Source organism: Brachyhypopomus gauderio, chromosome 10 (assembly GCF_052324685.1).
Source record: "Brachyhypopomus gauderio isolate BG-103 chromosome 10, BGAUD_0.2, whole genome shotgun sequence".
Classification (NCBI taxonomy): domain Eukaryota; kingdom Metazoa; phylum Chordata; class Actinopteri; order Gymnotiformes; family Hypopomidae; genus Brachyhypopomus; species Brachyhypopomus gauderio.
Genome location: NC_135220.1, coordinates 11,207,820 through 11,227,879, shown reverse-complemented (window position 1 = coordinate 11,227,879; position 20,060 = coordinate 11,207,820). Strand labels below are relative to the sequence as shown.

At 47.8% G+C, this 20,060-nt stretch overlaps 1 protein-coding gene across 1 annotated transcript in view; it reads left to right on the top strand.

Moving 5' to 3' along the window:
• The first annotated feature begins 1,722 nt into the window (after positions 1-1,722).
• fgf11b (fibroblast growth factor 11b) overlaps positions 1,723-20,060 on the top strand; it is a 40,758-nt gene continuing 22,420 nt past the window's right edge. The window contains exon 1 of the mRNA XM_077019421.1: positions 1,723-2,239. Within this exon, the coding sequence (XP_076875536.1) occupies positions 2,047-2,239 (193 nt within the window). The 5' untranslated portion in view covers positions 1,723-2,046. The remainder of the gene's footprint in view (positions 2,240-20,060) is intronic.

Sequence of the window (20,060 nt, the reverse complement as noted above, 5' to 3'; positions counted from 1 at the left end):
TGAGCTGTGTGATGAAACCAATTAAAACAGATTCATTAATAAAAACTGCAGTTATAATCCTTTAAAATTGAATGATCCTGTGTGTGTGTGTGTGTGTGTGTGTGTGTGTGTGTGTGTGTGAGTGTGTGTGTGTGTGTGTGTGTTTGTGTGTGTGTGTGTGTGTGTGTTTGTGTGTGTGTGTGTGTGTGTGTGTGTGTGTGTGTGTGTGTGAGAGAGAGAGAGAGAGGGAGAGAAAGAGAGGGAGAGAGAGAGAGATAGAGAGAGAGAGAGAGAGAGTGAGAGAGAGAGAGAGAGAGAGAGAGAGAGAGAGAGAGAGAGGAGAGTGCGTGACCATGAGAGAACGTGAGAGAATGTACAGTGATGACTGACTTCACAGCATCTTCCAACGTTTTCTCCCCGGGGTGACTGAAAATGATCATCTCTGGCACATCACAGAGTCCCTCCTCTTCTCTCCCTCTCTCCCTCACTCCCTTCCCTTCTCTCTCTTCTCTCTCCTCTCCTCTCTCCTTCACTTCCTTCCTCCTCTCTCTCTCTCCCTCTCTCCCTCTACCTCTCTCCCTCTCTCCCTCACTCCCTTCCCTTCTCTCTCTCTTCTCTCTCATCTCCTCTCTCCTTCACTTCCTTCCTCCTCTCTCTCTCGTCCCCTCTCTCCCTCTACCTCTCTCCCTCTCTCTCTTCTCTCTCTCTCTCCTCTCTCCTTCACGTCCTTCCTCCTCTCTCTCTCTCCCCCTCTCCCTCTACCTCTCTCCCTCTCTCTCTTCTCTCTCTCTCCTCCCTCACTCCCTTCCTTCTCTCTCTCTCTCTCTCTCTTCTCTCTCTCTCTCTCTCCCTCTCTCTCTCTCTCTCTCTCTCTCTCTCTCTCTCTCTCTCTCTCTCTCCCCTCTCCTCCCCTCTCCTCTGAAGGACAGTGTAATAGAGAGAGTAGAACTGATGCTGACATTAGAGCTCTAACTCCGAGGAGAGAGGAGCTGGTTATTCTCTCTCTCTCTCACTCTGTTTTTATCTCTTTTACTCTCCTGCCTTGTTCTCACTTTAATCATCAGAATTGTACCACCAGTGTCTTTATCTTTCTCTCTTTCACTCCCTTCTCTTTCTCTCTGTCCATCTCTCTCACATAGTCGTTCTTCCACATTCTCTCCCTCATGAATGTCACCTTTACAAGTGGCAGCGGCTGGATTCACACGCTTGCGTGCGCGCTGCGCACACACACACACGCTCGTGCGTGTTGGCTTTGGGGGTGGGGGGGGAGGGGGGCGCGGGCAGGTAGGGTTGTGGGGAGAGAGAGAGAGCATGCCAAAAGACGCAGAAGGGACATTTCTCTCTGTCTGTTTCTCCGCTACAGGCTCGATTCATCCTGCACAGGCATCGTGCGTCTAAGCATTCAGCGCTGACGTGTCCCTGGATGTGGGGGCTCTGGATTATATCACCAGACTCTTTTTCACGGGACGCAAACTTAAGCAAGCAGGAGCTGCACGCTGACCGTCTGGCCATTCCTGTCCAGATCTTCTCTTCACAGAGGAAAACTTTACTGTTGGGAAAGACACGCAGAAGACCTGTGGGGTGTGGAGTTCTTCAGGAGCTGTTTGTGCTTTGTTTTCCAAGCTAAGCGTGCGGCAAACTTCATCCAGGTCAGTGATTTTGGGTTGTTCAGAAAGAGTCACGGGGGTGGGGTGGGGGGGGTCTGGGGGGGGGCAACATGTCATCAGAGTATCAGGACGACTCTGGTAGCCTCTCCTCGCTTTTCGGGAAAATGTGACTGCGTGGATTTGCATTTGTGGACTTACTTCAGCACTGGACTGTGTTCTCTTAAACAAGCGTCATGAAGTGCAGACGCAGGGCAGGTGGAGGCTGTAGTAGAACGTAACACCTCCACCTCTTTCTAAAGACTTCAGCACACAAGCAACCAACCCAAATCTTCTGACCCTCTACCAGGTGAGGGGACTTGATCTCATTGTAAGGCAGGTGGGCTGAAAGGGTCTCCCGGAAGGGTCTGGTGACCACCCAGAGACCCCCCCCCCCTCCCAGAGCTGAGAGGGAGGGGGTACGATGGCAGCTCTCGCCAGCTCTCTGATCAGACAGAAACGTGCGGTGAAGGACGACCAGGCGAATCGGCCCATCGCCAACAAGCGCAGGCCGTGTCCGAAGAGCAACAAGTCGCTGTGTCAGAAACAGATCCTCGTCCTCATCTCCAAGGTCCGACTATGTGGCAGTCGAAGAGGAAGAGCAGACAAGAGGCCGGGTAAGGGCTCCCCACACTTCCAACGTCTCACCTTTCTCTTAACTTCGATTTTCTAAGTGCTTGACCTGTGCCAGATTACCTCCACGTCTGTGCAGCTGTCCTTGATGATTTAAAACAGATATAACAGAGAATAATCTCAAAATGGTAAGAGAATAGAATTCAGAACAAGTGCTTGAAAGAGTTCAGGGTTATTTTTTGTTTGAGTGTGTTCGCACAGAGCCATGTAGAGGGCATGACACACTCTGGATCTAGTTCATATTTTAATTTGTACTGCGCTCTTGGTAGTGGAAAGACCTCTATATGGTGTGATCTTCACCACCTTAAAGTGTCCCACATGCAGGTGATATTCTGGGTTGATTTCACTTGCCTTCTAGATGCCTTCTGGACACTAATTATTACACCACTACCTATCATTGCCCATGTGGGTTTGTGTGTGTGTATGAGTGTGTTTATGAGGGGAGAGAGAATGAACATAAGGCCCTGTATGTTTAATCCAGGAGGGCACTTGCGTATACAGCGTATTGCGTGCGCTGTGGAAGTTGTGGACCGCTGCCATGATTCAGTCACCAGTAACCTTGCCTGCGGCTAGCGAGAGGAACCGCATATATTCTCAGATTACAGCGCAGATATGGGCCACGTTTGTGATGCCAGGCTAGAGAAGAGAAAGGTGAACACCGGCAAGCTGAGAAAGGAGGAACGAGATGTGTTCGCCCTGCTGGTCCGGTTCAGGAGGTGCGGGATGTGTTCACCCCGCCGGTCCGGTTCAGGAGGAGCCTGACGGTGCTTTGTGTTTTCCCCAGTGAGCAAATGTGTGGTGACAGATGAAACAAAAACAGCAAGTGTGTGTGTGTGTGTGTGTGTGTGTGTGTGTGTGTGTGTGTGTGTGGGTGGGTGTGTGTGTATGTGTCTGAGTGCAGTGTTAGTTGAGCGGGAAATGAAAATGATTACAGAAGGGAATTATTAATCCAATTATCAATCTTGATCTTTCCTGCTTCCCACAGTTGCACATGGTCCGTTAGGAGCAGCACTGGTGTCTGTGCCACTGTGACTGTGCCACTGTGTCTGTGCCACTGTGTCTGTGCCACTGTGACTGTGCCACTGTGTCTGTGCCACTGCATCTGTGCCACTGCGTCTGAGCCACTGTGACTGTGCCACTGTGACTGTGCCACTGTGTCTGTGCCACTGCGTCTGTGCCACTGCGACTGTGCCACTGCGTCTGTGCCACTGTGACTGTGCCACTGTGACTGTGCCACTGTCTCTGTGCCACTGTGACTGTGCCACTGTGACTGCGCTACTGTGACTGAGCCACTATGACTGTGCCACTGTTACTGTGCCACTGTGACTGAGCCACTGTGTCTGTGCCACTGTGTCTGAGCCACTGTGCCTGTGCCACTGTGTCTGTGCCACTGTGTCTGTGCCACTGTGACTGTGCCACTGTGACTGAGTCACTGTGCCTGTGCCACTGTGCCTGTGCCACTGTGTCTGTGCCACTGTGACTGTGCCACTGTGACTGTGCCACTGTGACTGAGCCACTGTGTCTGTGCCACTGTGTCTGAGCCACTGTGACTGTGCCACTGTGTCTGTGCCACTGTGTCTGTGCCATGAGTGCTGTGTTGTCCCTTTCAGTGTTTACATTCCATTCACATCCACTAGATGAATGACCATATTATGGTTTTCCATGCTATCATACTACAGCAGGGTGTAGCAGTAGACAGATACAATGTGAGTCTGATAGAGGGAGCTGGTGAATGCTGTTGTCCTGGAATAAATACCAAATGCTCTGGAAAGATACGGAAAGATACACACACACACCCACCTACCCACCCACACACACACACACACACACACACACACACACACACACACTCATCTCAAATATGGCTGCAGGCTTCTGTGACGAAGCTTCTCACATCGTCTCAGCTCAGTGGTGGATCAATACTGCTCATTAACGTATACTGATTCATCAATAATCATCCTTGCAATTTGTCCCATTTAACAGAGAGAAAGCAAGTTATGGCAATGTGAAACCAACACACACACACACACACACACACACACACACACACACACACACACACACACACACATACTCAGTAAATGCAACACACTTTTCTTAATCACAAAGACAAATATACACCTCAAGTGTTTTATGCAGTCCTTGGCTTATTTCAACAACATCTCCTAATGGAATAGACACAATTACACATAACCATCGATAAAAAGAAAGAAGATCTCCTTCGGGGGACAAAAGAGACACATTTCTACCAAAAGTCAGTCAGGGTTGCAGAAAGTTTGCAGTAACTGGTAGTGCAGATACTCAGGGTTGGTTGTGCCGGGGTCCGGACACCTGGGGTTGGCCAGGGGGAACATATACTGCTCAGGACAGGAGGACAGACTCAGCACGGCACCGAGAAGAGCAGCAGGGGAGGAAGAGGAGGAGGAGGAAGAGGTGGAGGAGGGTAAGATTAAGCTGACCACTGAAGATGGGCTCCTTAATACGCTTACTCAACAACACCTGATCAGAGCACGCAGTGTTAGGTAGCCTCCCATCAGAGTCCTGACAGGGGTCAGAGAGAGAGAGAGAGAGAGAGAGGAAGAGGAAGAGATAGAGAAGAGGGTGGAACAGGAGAAAGCTCTCAGGAGAGAAGGCAGACACCGAGGCTGGAGAGAAATGCGAGAGAAACAGTAGAGAAGTAGAGAGTTAGAATGCACAATCTGGCAACTACAACAAAGGAGAAATACTAGACTTCAGTCAAATCAAACAAACAGGTGAAGGCCCGTGTGCTAAATGTAGAATAACATTTGGCAAGATATTCACTCATAACTTTCAAAAGTTCCAAAAGTTAGTACTTAAAGAGGAAGATACTCTGACTATAGACCATATCCACAATGCTGGAAGTGTAAAGGGGAATGCACACAAGACTCTGGATCCATTCAGTGTTAGACAGAGTCTTAAATCAGTAGCAGCTAGACGCAAAACATCCTCCTAAAAGCACAAGAGCATCTACATGTGACTGGTATTCAGCAGCTGTCACTGTGTGGGTATAAACTAGTTATAGTGGTAGTTAATATTTCAGTGAACTTTGGGTTCGATTAGATCCACAGACAATTTGTGCCTCAAAGTCTGTGACTTTTCTTCCATTTCAGAGAAATGAAAACTTTAAGCTTCCTCTTCATAATCACAGTGAGTGTTCTGCGATGTGCCTGTTCTCTGACTGTCTAATGTATTTTGGTCTGTCCCAAATTATGTCTTCCTGTATCTCAGTTACCTTATGATAATTGTTAAAACTTCCCAATAAAGTACATTGAGTCAGAAAAAGATTCTTCAAAAATAATACATTTTGTTATTATTATGATGATTATTGTTATTTAATTATTATTAACTGACAGGCATTGATTGATCATTTCAAAAGAAACTTTTCATGCTAACAGATCAGGTCAGTGTTAAAAAAGTTACGTGACACCTGCATAAGCACTTCACGTGACATAAACATACATAAACATGTATAAATGCTTATCACAACAAACATCAACAATAAAAAACTTGGTGAACATTAACATATCTGTTACACAGTGGTTTTCATGTCATTGTTGCAGATCTTTTTGAAGTTCTCACTTTTGTACAATTGTACCAGCAGCCTGCCACACAACTGTCATTTCATCTCACATAGTGTCCTAATACCTCCGCACATCTGTGTCATTTCATCTCATGCAGTGTCCTAATACCTCCGCACAACTGTGTCATTTCATCTCACGCAGTGTCCTAATACCTCCGCACATCTGTGTCATTTAATCTCACGCAGTGTCCTGATACCTCCGCACATGTGTCATTTCATCTCACATAGTGTCCTTATACCTCCGCACATCTGTGTCATTTCATCTCATGCAGTCTCTCAATACCTCCGCACATCTGTCATTTCATCTCACGCAGTGTCTCAATGCCTCCACACATCTGTGTCATTTCATCTCACGCAGTGTCTCAATGCCTCCACACATCTGTGTCATTTCATCTTACGCAGTGTCTCAATGCCTCCACACATCTGTGTCATTTCATCTCACGCAGTCTCTCAATGCCTCCGCACATCTGTGTCATTTCATCTCACGCAGTGTCCTAATACCTCCGCACATCTGTGTCATTTCATCTCATGCAGTGTTCTAATGTTCAGACACTATACTGATGTACAGATGTTCGAATAAAGAATATATAACTAATAAAACACTGTGATAAATAGACAGCCAACATGTCCCGGTCAGTACAGATGAGGGATGTTGTCAGCTGTGGCAGCTTTTGTATAAGTTGATTTTAAAGGACTGAACAAGGGTATCATAACATAATGTTCAAAAACTTTGAACTTTGTCCAAAACCCTCTCTTGTACAGAAAGCTCTGATCCATAGAAGAAATGTCTAGGGGAAAGTGGCATCCAAGTGAAATAAATATCCGATTAGTTTTGCGGCAGCGGGGCCTGGCCAGGCTGAGCGGGCCCTCCTGCATCTGACATCACAGAGGGCAAAGATGCTGACGTCCAATCACTGGCCATCACGCAGCTCCACAGCCCAACGAGCATTCCGAGGTAGCAAAAGAGCCGATGCTTAGACAAATTATGCCTTTGTTTAGAGTGCTTATTTCAATACTTGATGGTGGGAGGGTGAGGGGGTGGAGGGTGAGGGGTGAGGGGAGTGAGGTTTGGGTGGTGGTGTAGGGAAATGAGGGGGTGGGGATTGAGGGGGTGATGGGTAAGGGGGTGAAGTTGTGAAGCAGCAGGCGATCTTGCGTGGGGACGAGAGCTTCGAAATCAGTTCACAAAGGAACACCACATTCAGATTAGGTCGAAATCCATCTGAAGGAGATCAGAGGGAACTCGGTGCTAAGCCAGGTGCACCTCGTCCTCAGCAGCACAGCGCAGACGTGCCGTAGGCCTATCCCAGCATGCTCTCTGCTTGCAGAGTACATTCGTTGAGAGCGAATTGTGCTTGTTGCTTATTTATTATGTAAGGCAGTAGCCTTTTTTAAACACAAGGGTAGCATACTGATCAAACAGGCTGGAAGGCTGGCTCTTGAGCAAATGGCCCTCAGTGACGTGGGAAATAAATTCTAATACAGAAGATGCCAGGTGTAAAGCACATAGGACTTAAAGCACACAGGACAACAGGGTAGAGCTTTTGGAGCTGTTACTAATACAATAATAACACACTTCACAAACTTAAATGCTTTGAATGGGTTAAACAAAACAAATTTTTAATTCCAGTTTTGCAAATGTCCTATATTACTGGAAATCGTGTGGCTATCAGGATTTCAAACAGGGTAAAGCGCAGGGTTTTTCAAGGACATCGTCACTAGCTGTCGACAGATGTATTAGAGGCTTATAATGCAAACTCTAATATGTCCCGTCAGGGCACATGACACCACCAGCCTCAATATTCTAAAGCTTTTAGGGTGACAAGGTGTTTTCATTGTAACTCGCAGACATATGAGAGAGAGACTAGCGCATTCCACTCTCTCCAAACATAAAAGAGAGAGAGACTAGCGCATTCTGCTCTCTCCAGACATAACAACTAGGAGCTTAGGCAATGCGTAATGGTGGAGGTTTAGTTACTCACTGAGAAGTCAGTATATACAAACACACTGGAAACACATCCTTTTAGCCCTTATAGACATTGTAAGTGACAAAGAACGCCTTGATAGCCTCTCGCGCATAGAAGCTGAAATTGAATTTGTGGACGCTTTGATTAAACCTGACAAGGACAGATTAAGTTTGACCTCTAACAAGAGAGATGCAGAGGAAGTGTGTGTGTGATTGTGTGTGTGATTGTGTGTGTGTGTGTGTGTGTGTGTGTGTGTGTGTGTGTGTGTGTGTGTGTGTGTGTGTGTGTGTGTGTGTGTGGTGTGTGTGTGTGTGTGTGTGTGTGTGTGTGTGTGTGTGTGTGTGTGTGTGTGTGTGTGTGTGCATGTAAGAGCAAGAGAGAGCGAGAACGAGTAAGATAAGAGAAAAGAGAGAGCATTCACCATCCTAATTCAAGGGGGGACTAGGCACCGTGGCGTTGATGTCACTGCCAGTCAGGGCTCCATTACTGGGAGCTGACATCCCCGAGATTCAGAGCTCACAGGCCTCTACAACACACAACACATTCAGTCCTGCCAGCAAGAACACTAAACAAGCCAAACAAACAGTGCAGGATTCATTTACACTAAAAACCACCATTTATAGCTCAGCTGCCTATTCGACACTATTCTTTAGAAAGACTTTCGGTGCTTACAAGCCAGAATTTCCCTATTCTCCTTTATCTTCTCTCTTTTTTCTCCTTCCCTCCCACCTACCATTTCTGTTTGGTTATTCAGTTAAAGCACTGCCCATCATTAAAGATCCTGATGTAACCACTGTCTTGAGGGACAATCTGTGAGCGGTTTGAATGACAGGACAAGGAGATAGGATCCTGATGCCATGACAGAGATGAATACACACAAACTCAACAGCAAGTTAATGGGCAATATGGCAGAAACATGTTGCTCAAGAGGAAGCTGTGGTGTTGAGTGCAGATGTAACTGTGCTGTGGTGATGTGTGAAGATGTAACTGTGCTGTGGTGATGAGTGGAGATGTAACTGTGCTGTGGTGATGTGTGAAGATGTAACTGTGCTGTGGGGATGTGTGAAGATGTAACTGTGCTGTGGTGATGAGTGGAGATGTAACTGTGCTGTGGTGATGAGTGCAGATGTAACTGTGCTGTGGTGTTGAGTGAAGATGTAACTGTGCTGTGGGGTTGAGTGAAGATGTAACTGCTGTGGTGATGAGTGGAGATGTAACTGTGCTGTGGTGATGAGTGGAGATGTAATTGTGCTGTGGGGTTGAGTGAAGATGTAACTGCTGTGGTGATGAGTGGAGATGTAACTGCTGTGGGGTTGAGTGAAGATGTAACTGCTGTGGTGTTGTGTGAAGATGTAACTGTGCTGTGGTGATGAGTGGAGATGTAACTGTGCTGTGGTGATGAGTGGAGATGTAACTGTGCTGTGGGGATGAGTGGAGATGTGACTGTGCTGTGGGGATGAGTGGAGATGTGACTGTGCTGTGGTGATGAGTGGAGATGTAACTGTGCTGTGGGGATGAGTAGAGATGTGACTGCTGTGGTGATGTGTGAAGATGTAACTGCTGTGGTGATGAGTGGAGATGTAACTGTGCTGTGGGGATGAGTGGAGATGTGACTGCTGTGGTGATGTGTGAAGATGTAACTGCTGTGGTGATGATTGGAATTGTCTGAATGCAGTCACATGCCTGAGGAGTGAAAATGGACACCTGCTTCAGGTTACCCTGTCCTGTACTGTAAGTGGGCCAGAGATAGACAGACAGCAACAGAAAGAAGACAAAGGTAAGAAGGACACATAAAAGACAGGAAAAACATAGAAAGAAAGCAGCAAATTACATGCAGGAGAATGAAGCATTGATGGAAAGCACAGGAAAGGGGGAGGAGAGAGAAAGAGGTACAGTACACCTGAAGAGGGGGGAGAGAGAGAGAGAGAGAGAAAGAGAGAATGAGATATATTACACCTGAAGAGAGAAGGGAGAGAGATACAGACAGACAGAGTGTGATATAATACATCTAAAGAGGGGAAAGAGAGTGACTGAGTGTGAGATACTGTACCCCTGAGGAGAGAGAGAGAGTGAGATACTATACCCTTGAAGAGAGAGAGAGAGAGAGAGTGAGTGAGATACTATACCCTTGAAGAGAGAGAGAGAGAGTGAGATACTGTACCCCTGGAGAGAGAGTCGATCAATTCAGAGTCATTCGGACGACATACTGGGGGAAGGCCCAGCATCCCCAGTGTGACCCTCATGAGTGACCCTCATGTGTGACCCTTATGTGTGACCCTCATGTATGCAACCCTCATATGTGTGACCCTCATGAGTGACCCTCATGTGTGACCCTTATGTGTGACCCTCATGTATGCAACCCTCATATGTGTGACCCTCATGTGTGACCCTTATGTGTGACCCTCATATGTGTGACCCTCATGTGTGACCCTCATGTGTGACCCTCATGTGTGACCCTTATGTGTGACCATCATGTATGCAACCCTCATATGTGTGACCCTCATGTATGCGACCCTCATGTGTGACCCTCATGTGTGACCCTCATGTATGCGACCCTCATGTGTGACCCTTATGTGTGACCCTCATGTATGCGACCCTCATGTGTGACCCTTATGTGTGACCCTCATGTGCGACCCTCATGTGTGCGACCCTCATGTGTGTGACCCTCATGTGTGCGACCCTCATGTGTGACCCTCATGTGTGACCCTCATGTGTGCGACCCTCATGTGTGTGACCCTCATGTGTGCGACCCTCATGTGTGCGACCCTCATGTGTGTGACCCTCATGTGTGTGACCCTCATGTGTGTGACACTCATGTGTGACCCTCATGTGTGCGACCCTCGTGTGTGTGACCCTAATGTGTGCAACCCTCATGTGTGCGACCCTCATGTGTGTGACCCTCATGTGTGCGACCCTCATGTGTGTGACCCTCATGTGTGCGACCCTCATGTGTGCGACCCTCATGTGTGTGACCCTCATGTGTGCGACCCTCATGTGTGTGACCCTAATGTGTGCAACCCTCATGTGTGCAACCCTCATGTGTGTGACCCTAATGTGTGCAACCCTCATGTGTGCAACCCTCATGTGTGTGACCCTCATGTGTGACCCTCATGTGTGTGACCCTCATGTGCGACCCTCATGTGTGTGACCCTCATGTGTGCGACCCTCATGTGTGTTACCCTAATGTGTGCAACCCTCATGTGTGCAACCCTCATGTGTGTGACCCTAATGTGTGCAACCCTCATGTGTGCGACCCTCATGTGTGTGACCCTAATGTGTGCAACCCTCATGTATGGCTGCTCAGCTGAGCGGCAGCTGTAATGACCCTGCACGCTCTCATCAGAGTGAGGCACCACTGCACAGGGTACAGCGTAGTGTGCATAACCTCTGTGCTCTCAGCCAAAGAGCCATCTAACATGTGCAGCGCACACGGGCCTGAAGGACGGACAGGGCAGCACAACCCGCTACCACCACAGAGACCGTGCTCCCCTGCTCAGAAACACCCTGGTACCACCACAGAGATCATGCTCCCCTGCTCAGAAACACCCTGGTACCACCACAGAGACCATACCTCCCTGTTAAGAAACACCCTGGTACCACCACAGAGACCATACTACCCTGCTCAGAAACACCCTGGTACCACCACAGAGACCATACTACCCTGCTCAGAAACACCCTGGTACCACCACAGAGACCATACCCCCCTGTTAAGAAACACCCTGGAACCACCACAGAGACCATACTACCCTGCTCAGAAACACCCTGGTACCACCACAGAGACCATACTCCCCTGCTCAGAAACACCCTGGTACCACCAGAGACCATACTCCCCTGCGCAGAAACACCCTGGTACTACCAGAGACCATACTACCCTGCTCAGAAACACCCTGGTACCACCACAGAGACCATACTACCCTGCTCAGAAACACCCTGGTACCACCACAGAGACCATGCTCCCCTGCTCAGAAACACCCTGGTACCACCACAGAGACCATACTACCCTGCTCAGAAACACCCTGGTACCACCACAGAGACCATGCTCCCCTGCTCAGAAACACCCTGGTACCACCACAGAGACCATACTACCCTGCTCAGAAACACCCTGGTACCACCACAGAGACCATACTACCCTGCTCAGAAACACCCTGGTACCACCACAGAGACCATACTACCCTGCTCAGAAACACCCTGGTACCACCACAGAGACCATGCTCCCCTGCTCAGAAACACCTCACTGAACGGCCTGCTAATTAGCTGGTGAGTCGAATCATTACATTACAGCAGGAGAAATAAATTGCGCAGCCAATCACATCTGGGCCTGGAATGGCACATGGAGCAACAACACACACATAAACTCAGGAAGGGTGGGGGACAAGATGTGGATCAATGTTACTATTTGATTTGAAAACATCAGTTTTCTGTTTGATTGTCTTTTCTAATTGAAGAGGAGTGAGTCGATACCTACTACAGGAAGGACAGTCAGATTTGCCAATGACAAAATGGCCATCTTACTGCGGCGTTAATTATCTCTTCAGAAGCATGCTCCCCTGAGAGATGAGCCATCAAATACCAGCATGCTCCCCTGAGAGATGAGCCATCAAATACCATCAGCAGTCAAGAAAGCGCATGGCAGGACACCAGCACACAGCTCTAATCTAAACCATCATTTCTTTGAGGATCATTTCACCTAGTGGTGAACAGTTTCTGTGCCTCACTGACAAAAGCTGTATCCTCAGCTGAATCCTCAAAGAGGGAGAGAGAGAGAGAGAGAGAGAGAGAGAGAGAGAGAGAGAGGGAGGTGTGAAACAGACTGCACGTGTGTGAGAATTTTGTTTAATTGCCTCACCCAGGGTGACAGAAGTGAGAGCAGAAACAAAACGAAACAGCAAGAAAATCCCTCAGCCAATCATATTAATGAAAGAGCAGTGTTGTGTGAGATTAAATTATAAGCAGCTGGGGTGAAAAGGGGATTACAGTATGGATGAAAGAGAGAATGAGAGAAAAGTAATAAAGAAATACTGAAAGAAATTCTAGTGTGAACAGGAATATACAAGGTGGGTGCACTGGTCTCATGTAAATAAAAGTGTTTATTGTACTGGAGTTTCAGGACATGAGACACAGTCTCTGACTGTGTAGGGAATTATGTACCTGTATTTCTGTAGGAGAGATTATGCACCTGTATTCCCATAGGAGAGATTATGTACCTGTTATTCTGTAAGGGATTATGTACCTGTATATCTGAAGGAGAGATTATGTACCTGTATTTCTGTAGGAGATTAGGTACCTGTATTTCTGTAGGAGAGATTATGTACCTGAGAGAGAGAGGAGAGCTCACTGTAAATATTGTCATCATTTGATTGTGAGAGCTACACAATCACTTTTTTACAGACAGTAATGTCAGCTGGAAGAGTCTGTCAGCATTGTCCCTCGTCCTTCAACGGCATCACATACAAATGAAACAACTGCATTATGACTATGTGCAGATAAGCATTTTCTCCCATTATTTCCATTGCAGCTGTCATTTCCATGTCCGCTGTCATTGGGGTAGTTTTCAGACGGACTGTAGATGAACTGTAGATGGAATGTAGATGGACTGCCCTACGTCTGTGTACAGTGTGATGGAGTATTATTTTGTCTTGTCTGTGTACAGTGTGATGGAGTATTATTTTGTTTTGTCTGTGTACCGTGTGATGAAGTATTGTTTTGTCTTATCTGTGTACAGTGTGATGGAGTATTATTTTGGCTTGTCTGTGTACAGTGTGATGGAGTATTAGTTTGTCTTGTCTGTGTATGGAGTATTATTTTGTCTTATCTGTGTACAGTGTGATGGAGTATTGTTTTGTGTTATCTGTGTACAGTGTGATGGAGTATTGTTTTGTCTTGTCTGTGTACAGTGTGATGGAGTATTGTTTTGTCTTATCTGTGTAGGCTACAGTGTGATGGAGTATTGTTTTGTCTTATCTGTGTACAGTGTGATGGAGTATTGTTTTGTCTTGTCTGTGTACAGTGTGATGGAGTATTGTTTTTGTCTTGTCTGTTTCATAGAATTTTGAGACAAGATGCTGCTGAAGTGTATCTCAAGTATGTATGTACTGATGAGGAAGGGGTCAGGGGTTAGGGGTCAGGGGGCAGTGTGTGAGCAGCACTTCAGCATTAGTATGTGTGATGTCAATTGCATCACCATGTCACTCCCGGCGCTGCCCACATACAACCAGTGATGGCTCAGTTACCTTGAAAATGTAATCCGATTACTGATTACTGATTACTCCTTTTAAAAGTAACTTAGTTACGTTACTGATTACTTGATTTTAAAAGTAACTACGTTAGATTACAAGTTACTTTAATAGTTACATTCAGCAGCAAAATAGCAGCATGCATGTTCGGTAACCGAGGCAGAAACTGCTTAATCCAAAAATCCAGAGGAGGGAAACTTTATTGATAACGCAACCCTGGCGCGCGCCGTCGCTGCCCCCCCCCCCCGCCCCCCCCCCCCCCCCGCCCCCCCAGTGTCACTTAAAGGTATCTCCTGACATTACGTTTGTGTAGCTGCGTGGTATTATTTGTAAATTTATTTGTAAACGTAATACAAGCGAACTGTTCAGTCAGACAGCTTGTGAAACGAAATACCATTACAATTTCAAGCATTTTAAAGTAGGCGACGTTAGTCAAAATTCCAGCACTTTTCAAACGTGGAACACAAAGCAACATTAAAATTCTTCAGGTAAATGTCCCTTCCCCTGTTTTTGAGGGGTATTTCTTTATACTACCACATATCGTTTCGGGAGGACACTGCAAAAAATGACTTGTAAAACGTGCTCGCGCTTTCACAGGGTCGCGCGCAGCATGCGTGTCACGGTGAGGCGGCCCCCTACCGGCCGCCTCTGTCCACAGTGGCTGTTGTTGTTGTTGTCTGGTGACGTCATGTGCGTCCTTCAGGTGGGCGGAGCCCGTGATCCGTCTCACCTGAGGGTTGTTTGTTTGCCTATATATGTCTTGTCTTTGTACCAGTTGACTGCTGGTCATTATATCCTTAATTTGGAGATAGTGCACGGGTTTTAGGTTTGCACACTTTCTATTAAACCATCATTTTTCCCTGAGACTTGTCTGCCCTGGGAAAACTCTTCGTGTCTGTTGTTTGTTTGTTTGTTTGAAGAGCTCCGCCGTGTCTGTGTTTGTGGCACGGCGAGGACCAGGGCGTCTTCCCTGGAAAGGCTCTTCATGTTTTGTGTTTGTTAAAACGTGTTTGTCGATGGATGTGTGGATCAGTGTGCGTGCTCGTTATGTTTAATGTTGCGTGTTTTGTGTGTGACGCGGTCGCCGCTCGTCACCGTCGCCTCGCTCCCCGTGTGTCTTGTGTTAAATGTGGGGAGCGACTGCGACTCTGAGCGGCGCGCGTCACTGTGTGTTTATGTCGAGCGCGCATGTGTAGGTCCCGTCTGTCTGTGCACCGTTTTTGTTTTGTTGCTTGTCTAGTCTTTGCGTGTGTGTTTTGTCCTAGCGTGATGTCAACTGTTAAATGTAATTCCACCCATGCTCCTCCCCTTAAATGTGTGTTTGGGGGGGGACCGGCTGTGGTCCCGTGCCACTGGGTATGGCACGGAGGGCGTCTAAGGCGCGTTTGTGTTGTGTGTTTGTATATATGTGTGTGTGTGTGTGTGTGTGTGTGTGTGTGTGTGTGTGAGGGTGTGTTCTTTGTGCAGGTGCTTCTCCTTGGCAGTGTTCCTGGACCTTGTGGGGGTCTCCACCTGGCAGGAGCCCCCTTGTGTTGTGGGGTGACCGGAGCCCGGTGGTGAAGAGCCCCTCCCTAGAGGGCTGGGCCCCCCGGATGTTTGGGGACCATGGGGCTCCGGTCTGAAAAGCTCCTGCTGGGGATGGAGATCCTCCCTCCTGCCCGGGGTGACCAGGAGGCCCTTGGGGCTGCTCCCTAGCCCGCGTCGGGGGTGCTCTGGGCCTCGGTCTCTGGCGCTCCTGGGTTGGGTGGAGGAGTCCACCTTGAGATGAGAGGCCCCGGGAGGGGTTGGCTCCCCAGGAGGCTGGGGTGACCCCTAGCAGAAGGCAGGGGTCAGCTCTGGGAGGAGGTAGGTCCAGGAGGTGAAGTAGCTGCGCCTTGGAGAGGTAACCTGCACACCCACACACACACGAGGGACGAGAGAGGAGCCGTAGCCCCTCGTCCTCACACCCATGGGGCTTACCGGCTGAATGCCGGTTAGGGCGTGAGGGCCCTGTGACCGACCGGGGCGTGGTTTTGTGTTGTTAACGGCCCGGTCGGTCCAGGGTCCCGCCCGGGGAGGTGAGCTGTGTAATGTTTTGTGTTTTATGTTTCAGCTCCTGGACGGCAGGAGGTGTGTTCCTGCCTGTCTCTGCCTTCCTGCCCCTTCATGTTTTGTGTGCAGCCGCTGTGTGCCACACACCCAGTGGAGGGGAGTGCGGCTTGGTGAGGGGGTCTGTCACGGTGAGGCGGCCCCCTAACGGCCGCCTCCGTCCACAGCGGCTGTTGTTGTTGTTGTCTGGTGACGTCATGTGCGTCCTTCAGGTGGGCGGAGCCCGTGATCCGTCTCACCTGAGGGTCGTTTGTTTGCCTATATATGTCTTGTCTTTGTACCAGTTGACTGCTGGTCATTATATCCTTAATTTGGAGATAGTGCACGGGTTTTAGGTTTGCACACTTTCTATTAAACCATCATTTTTCCCTGAGACTTGGCGTGATCGCTTCCTTTTCGTTGCTCACCCCCGCCCGTCACAGTGCGGAGTCAAGCGCTACGGTCAGACACAAAAGTAGAACTGACCAAGAAGAAAGCAAAATATATATTTTTACTAGGGAAAATAAAAATAGTAACGCACAGTTATTTGGATAAGTAACTTTAATCTGATTACTGGACTGGAAATAGTAGCGCGTTATATTTCTCGAAAAAAGTGGTAAGATTAGAGTAACGCGTTACTGACATCACTGCATACAACCCTACCCAAATCTCTCCTGACACCTTGCACAGCATGGATTTCTGATGGACCATCAAAATGAGCCAGAACAGCTGAGATTGTCATCATTGGGCTAACACGCCGGGCTGCTCCGGTCCAAATTTGGTTCATGGAAGCATCTATGGTTTCTTGTTCTGCCAGGAAATGTGCTTCTTCTCCAGGAGATGGAGGTCTGTGGCGATACAGATGAGGGGAGCGACAGACCCAACCAGAAGACAGAACACACTCGTTTTGTTTTACTACTTCACTGTTTTCTCCCCCCCACCCTTGTATTTACATCTTTTACAATGTTCCTGACCAAGCGTGGGTAACGATGCTTCAAAAAAACAGAAGTGCTTTGGTTTTCCCCCTAGAGTTTGTGATTTATATTGTCTAAATGCTTCTACATTTGAAGAATAGTCCGGAACCACTCACAGCTGCAGACAAAAGGAGTCTCCCTGTCTTCCATGTAGCCCTCTGTGTCTAACTGATGCTCTGGAGACAGATGCTGCTTTTGAGGGTTTGTGTTTAGAGTCTTGGTGTAAAAAACCAAAAAAAAAAAAAACTCCAGCCATGAGATTTTGTGTGTAATGATAGACCTTGAAGAGCGGAGCAGGGTAGGAGTGAAGGCAGGTGTATGGGAGCTCCCTGCTGTCGCTCTGCAGTCATTTGAAGATTTCAAAGTGTTTAGAATGCAACGTGTGCTTATGCAAGAGATGTATGACACTCTTCATGATGTGTGAGTGTTTTGGGGGATTGTGTGTAGAGTTTTGCCATAATGAGCTGTAGTTTCAAAAATTGGATGTAAGCATTCAGGAACAACTAACTGAAAAAAATCATAACAAAGGTGTACAAATTTAAAGTGACTTTTACTGGCCCACCATCTTATTAAATCCACACTGTTGGTGTACAGAGTTTATGAGTGTAAAGAGTTCATAGCTCATGTTGATGTGCACAGCCCGCCGTCTTATTAAATCCACATGGGGGTGTAAAGGGTTTATGAGTATAAAGAGTTCATAGCTCATATGTTGCTGTGCACAGTTGTGTCATCCCTCCCCTAGCCCTTCATCATTGGTCAGTTGGTGTTGTCCCACCCCTAACCATTCATCATTGGTCAGTTGGTGTTGTCCCTCCCCTAGCCCTTCATCATTGGTCAGTTGGTGTTGTCCCTCCCCTAGCCCTTCATCATTGGTCAGTTGGTGTTGTCCCTCCATCAGCCCTTTATATTTCTGTGTGGAGGATAAACCGATTCACAGTACCACATGTATAATCTCCAGCAACACTGCTGTGCCTAACACACTCCTGTGCCAGAACCCATGGTCCACCGCACATGTACACTCATTGAAAGGCTGGGGAACCCAATAAAGTGAGACGAGACCCATAGTTAAAACATACAAACAGTAACAAGGCCACACACGTGTAGTACAGCACTGATGAGGTATCAGCACACACGTGTAGTACAGCACTGATGAGGTATCAGCACACACGTGTAGTACAGCACTGATGAGGTATCAGCACACACGTGTAGTACAGCACTGATGAGGTATCAGCACACACGTGTAGTACAGCACTGATGAGGTATCAGCACACACGTGTAGTACAGCACTGATGAGGTATCAGCACACACGTGTAGTACAACACTGATGAGGTATCAGCACACACGTGTAGTACAGCACTGATGAGGTATCAGCACACACGTGTAGTACAACACTGATGAGGTATCAGCACACATGTGTAGTACAGCACTGATGAGGTATCAGCACACACGTGTAGTACAGCACTGATGAGGTATCAGCACACACGTGTAGTACAGCACTGATGAGGTATCAGCACACACGTGTAGTACAGCACTGATGAGGTATCAGCACACACGTGTAGTACAGCACTGATGAGGTATCAGCACACACGTGTAGTACAACACTGATGAGGTATCAGCACACACGTGTAGTACAGCACTGATGAGGTATCAGCACACACGTGTAGTACAGCACTGATGAGGTATCAGCACACACGTGTAGTACAGCACTGATGAGGTATCAGCACACACGTGTAGTACAGCACTGATGAGGTATCAGCACACACGTGTAGTACAGCACTGATGAGGTATCAGCACACACGTGTAGTACAACACTGATGAGGTATCAGCACACACGTGTAGTACAGCACTGATGAGGTATCAGCACAGACGTGTAGTACAGCGCTGATGAGGTATCAGCACAGACGTGTAGTACAGCACTGATGAGGTATCAGCACACACGTGTTGTACAGCACTGATGAGGTATCAGCACACACGTGTAGTACAGCACTGATGAGGTATCAGCACACACGTGTAGTAAAGCACTGATGAGGTATCAGCACACACGTGTAGTACAGCACTGATGAGGTATCAGCACACACGTATAGTACAGCACTGATGAGGTATCAGCACACACGTGTAGTACAGCACTGATGAGGTATCAGCACACATGTGTAGTACAACACTGATGAGGTATCAGCACACACGTGTAGTACAGCACTGATGAGGTATAAGCACACACGTGTAGTACAACACTGATGAGGTATCAGCACACATGTGTAGTACAGCACTGATGAGGTATCAGCACACACGTGTAGTACAGCACTGATGAGGTATCAGCACACACTTGTAGTACAGCACTGATGTGGTATCAGCACACACGTGTAGTACAGCACTGATGAGGTATCAGCACACACGTGTAGTACAGCACTGATGAGGTATCAGCACACACGTGTAGTACAGCACTGATGAGGTATCAGCACACACGTGTAGTACAGCACTGATGAGGTATCAGCACAGACATGTAGTACAGCACTGATGAGGTATCAGCACACACGTGTTGTACAGCACTGATGAGGTATCAGCACACACGTGTAGTACAGCACTGATGAGGTATCAGCACGTCATGTGTAGTACAGCACTGATGAGGTATCAGCACACACTTGTAGTACAGCACTGATGTGGTATCAGCACACACGTGTAGTACAGCACTGATGAGGTATCAGCACACACGTGTAGTACAACACTGATGAGGTATCAGCACACACGTGTAGTACAGCACTGATGAGGTATCAGCACACACGTGTAGTACAGCACTGATGAGGTATCAGCACACACGTGTAGTACAGCACTGATGAGGTATCAGCACACACGTGTAGTACAGCACTGATGAGGTATAAGCACACACGTGTAGTACAACACTGATGAGGTATCAGCACACATGTGTAGTACAGCACTGATGAGGTATCAGCACACACGTGTAGTAC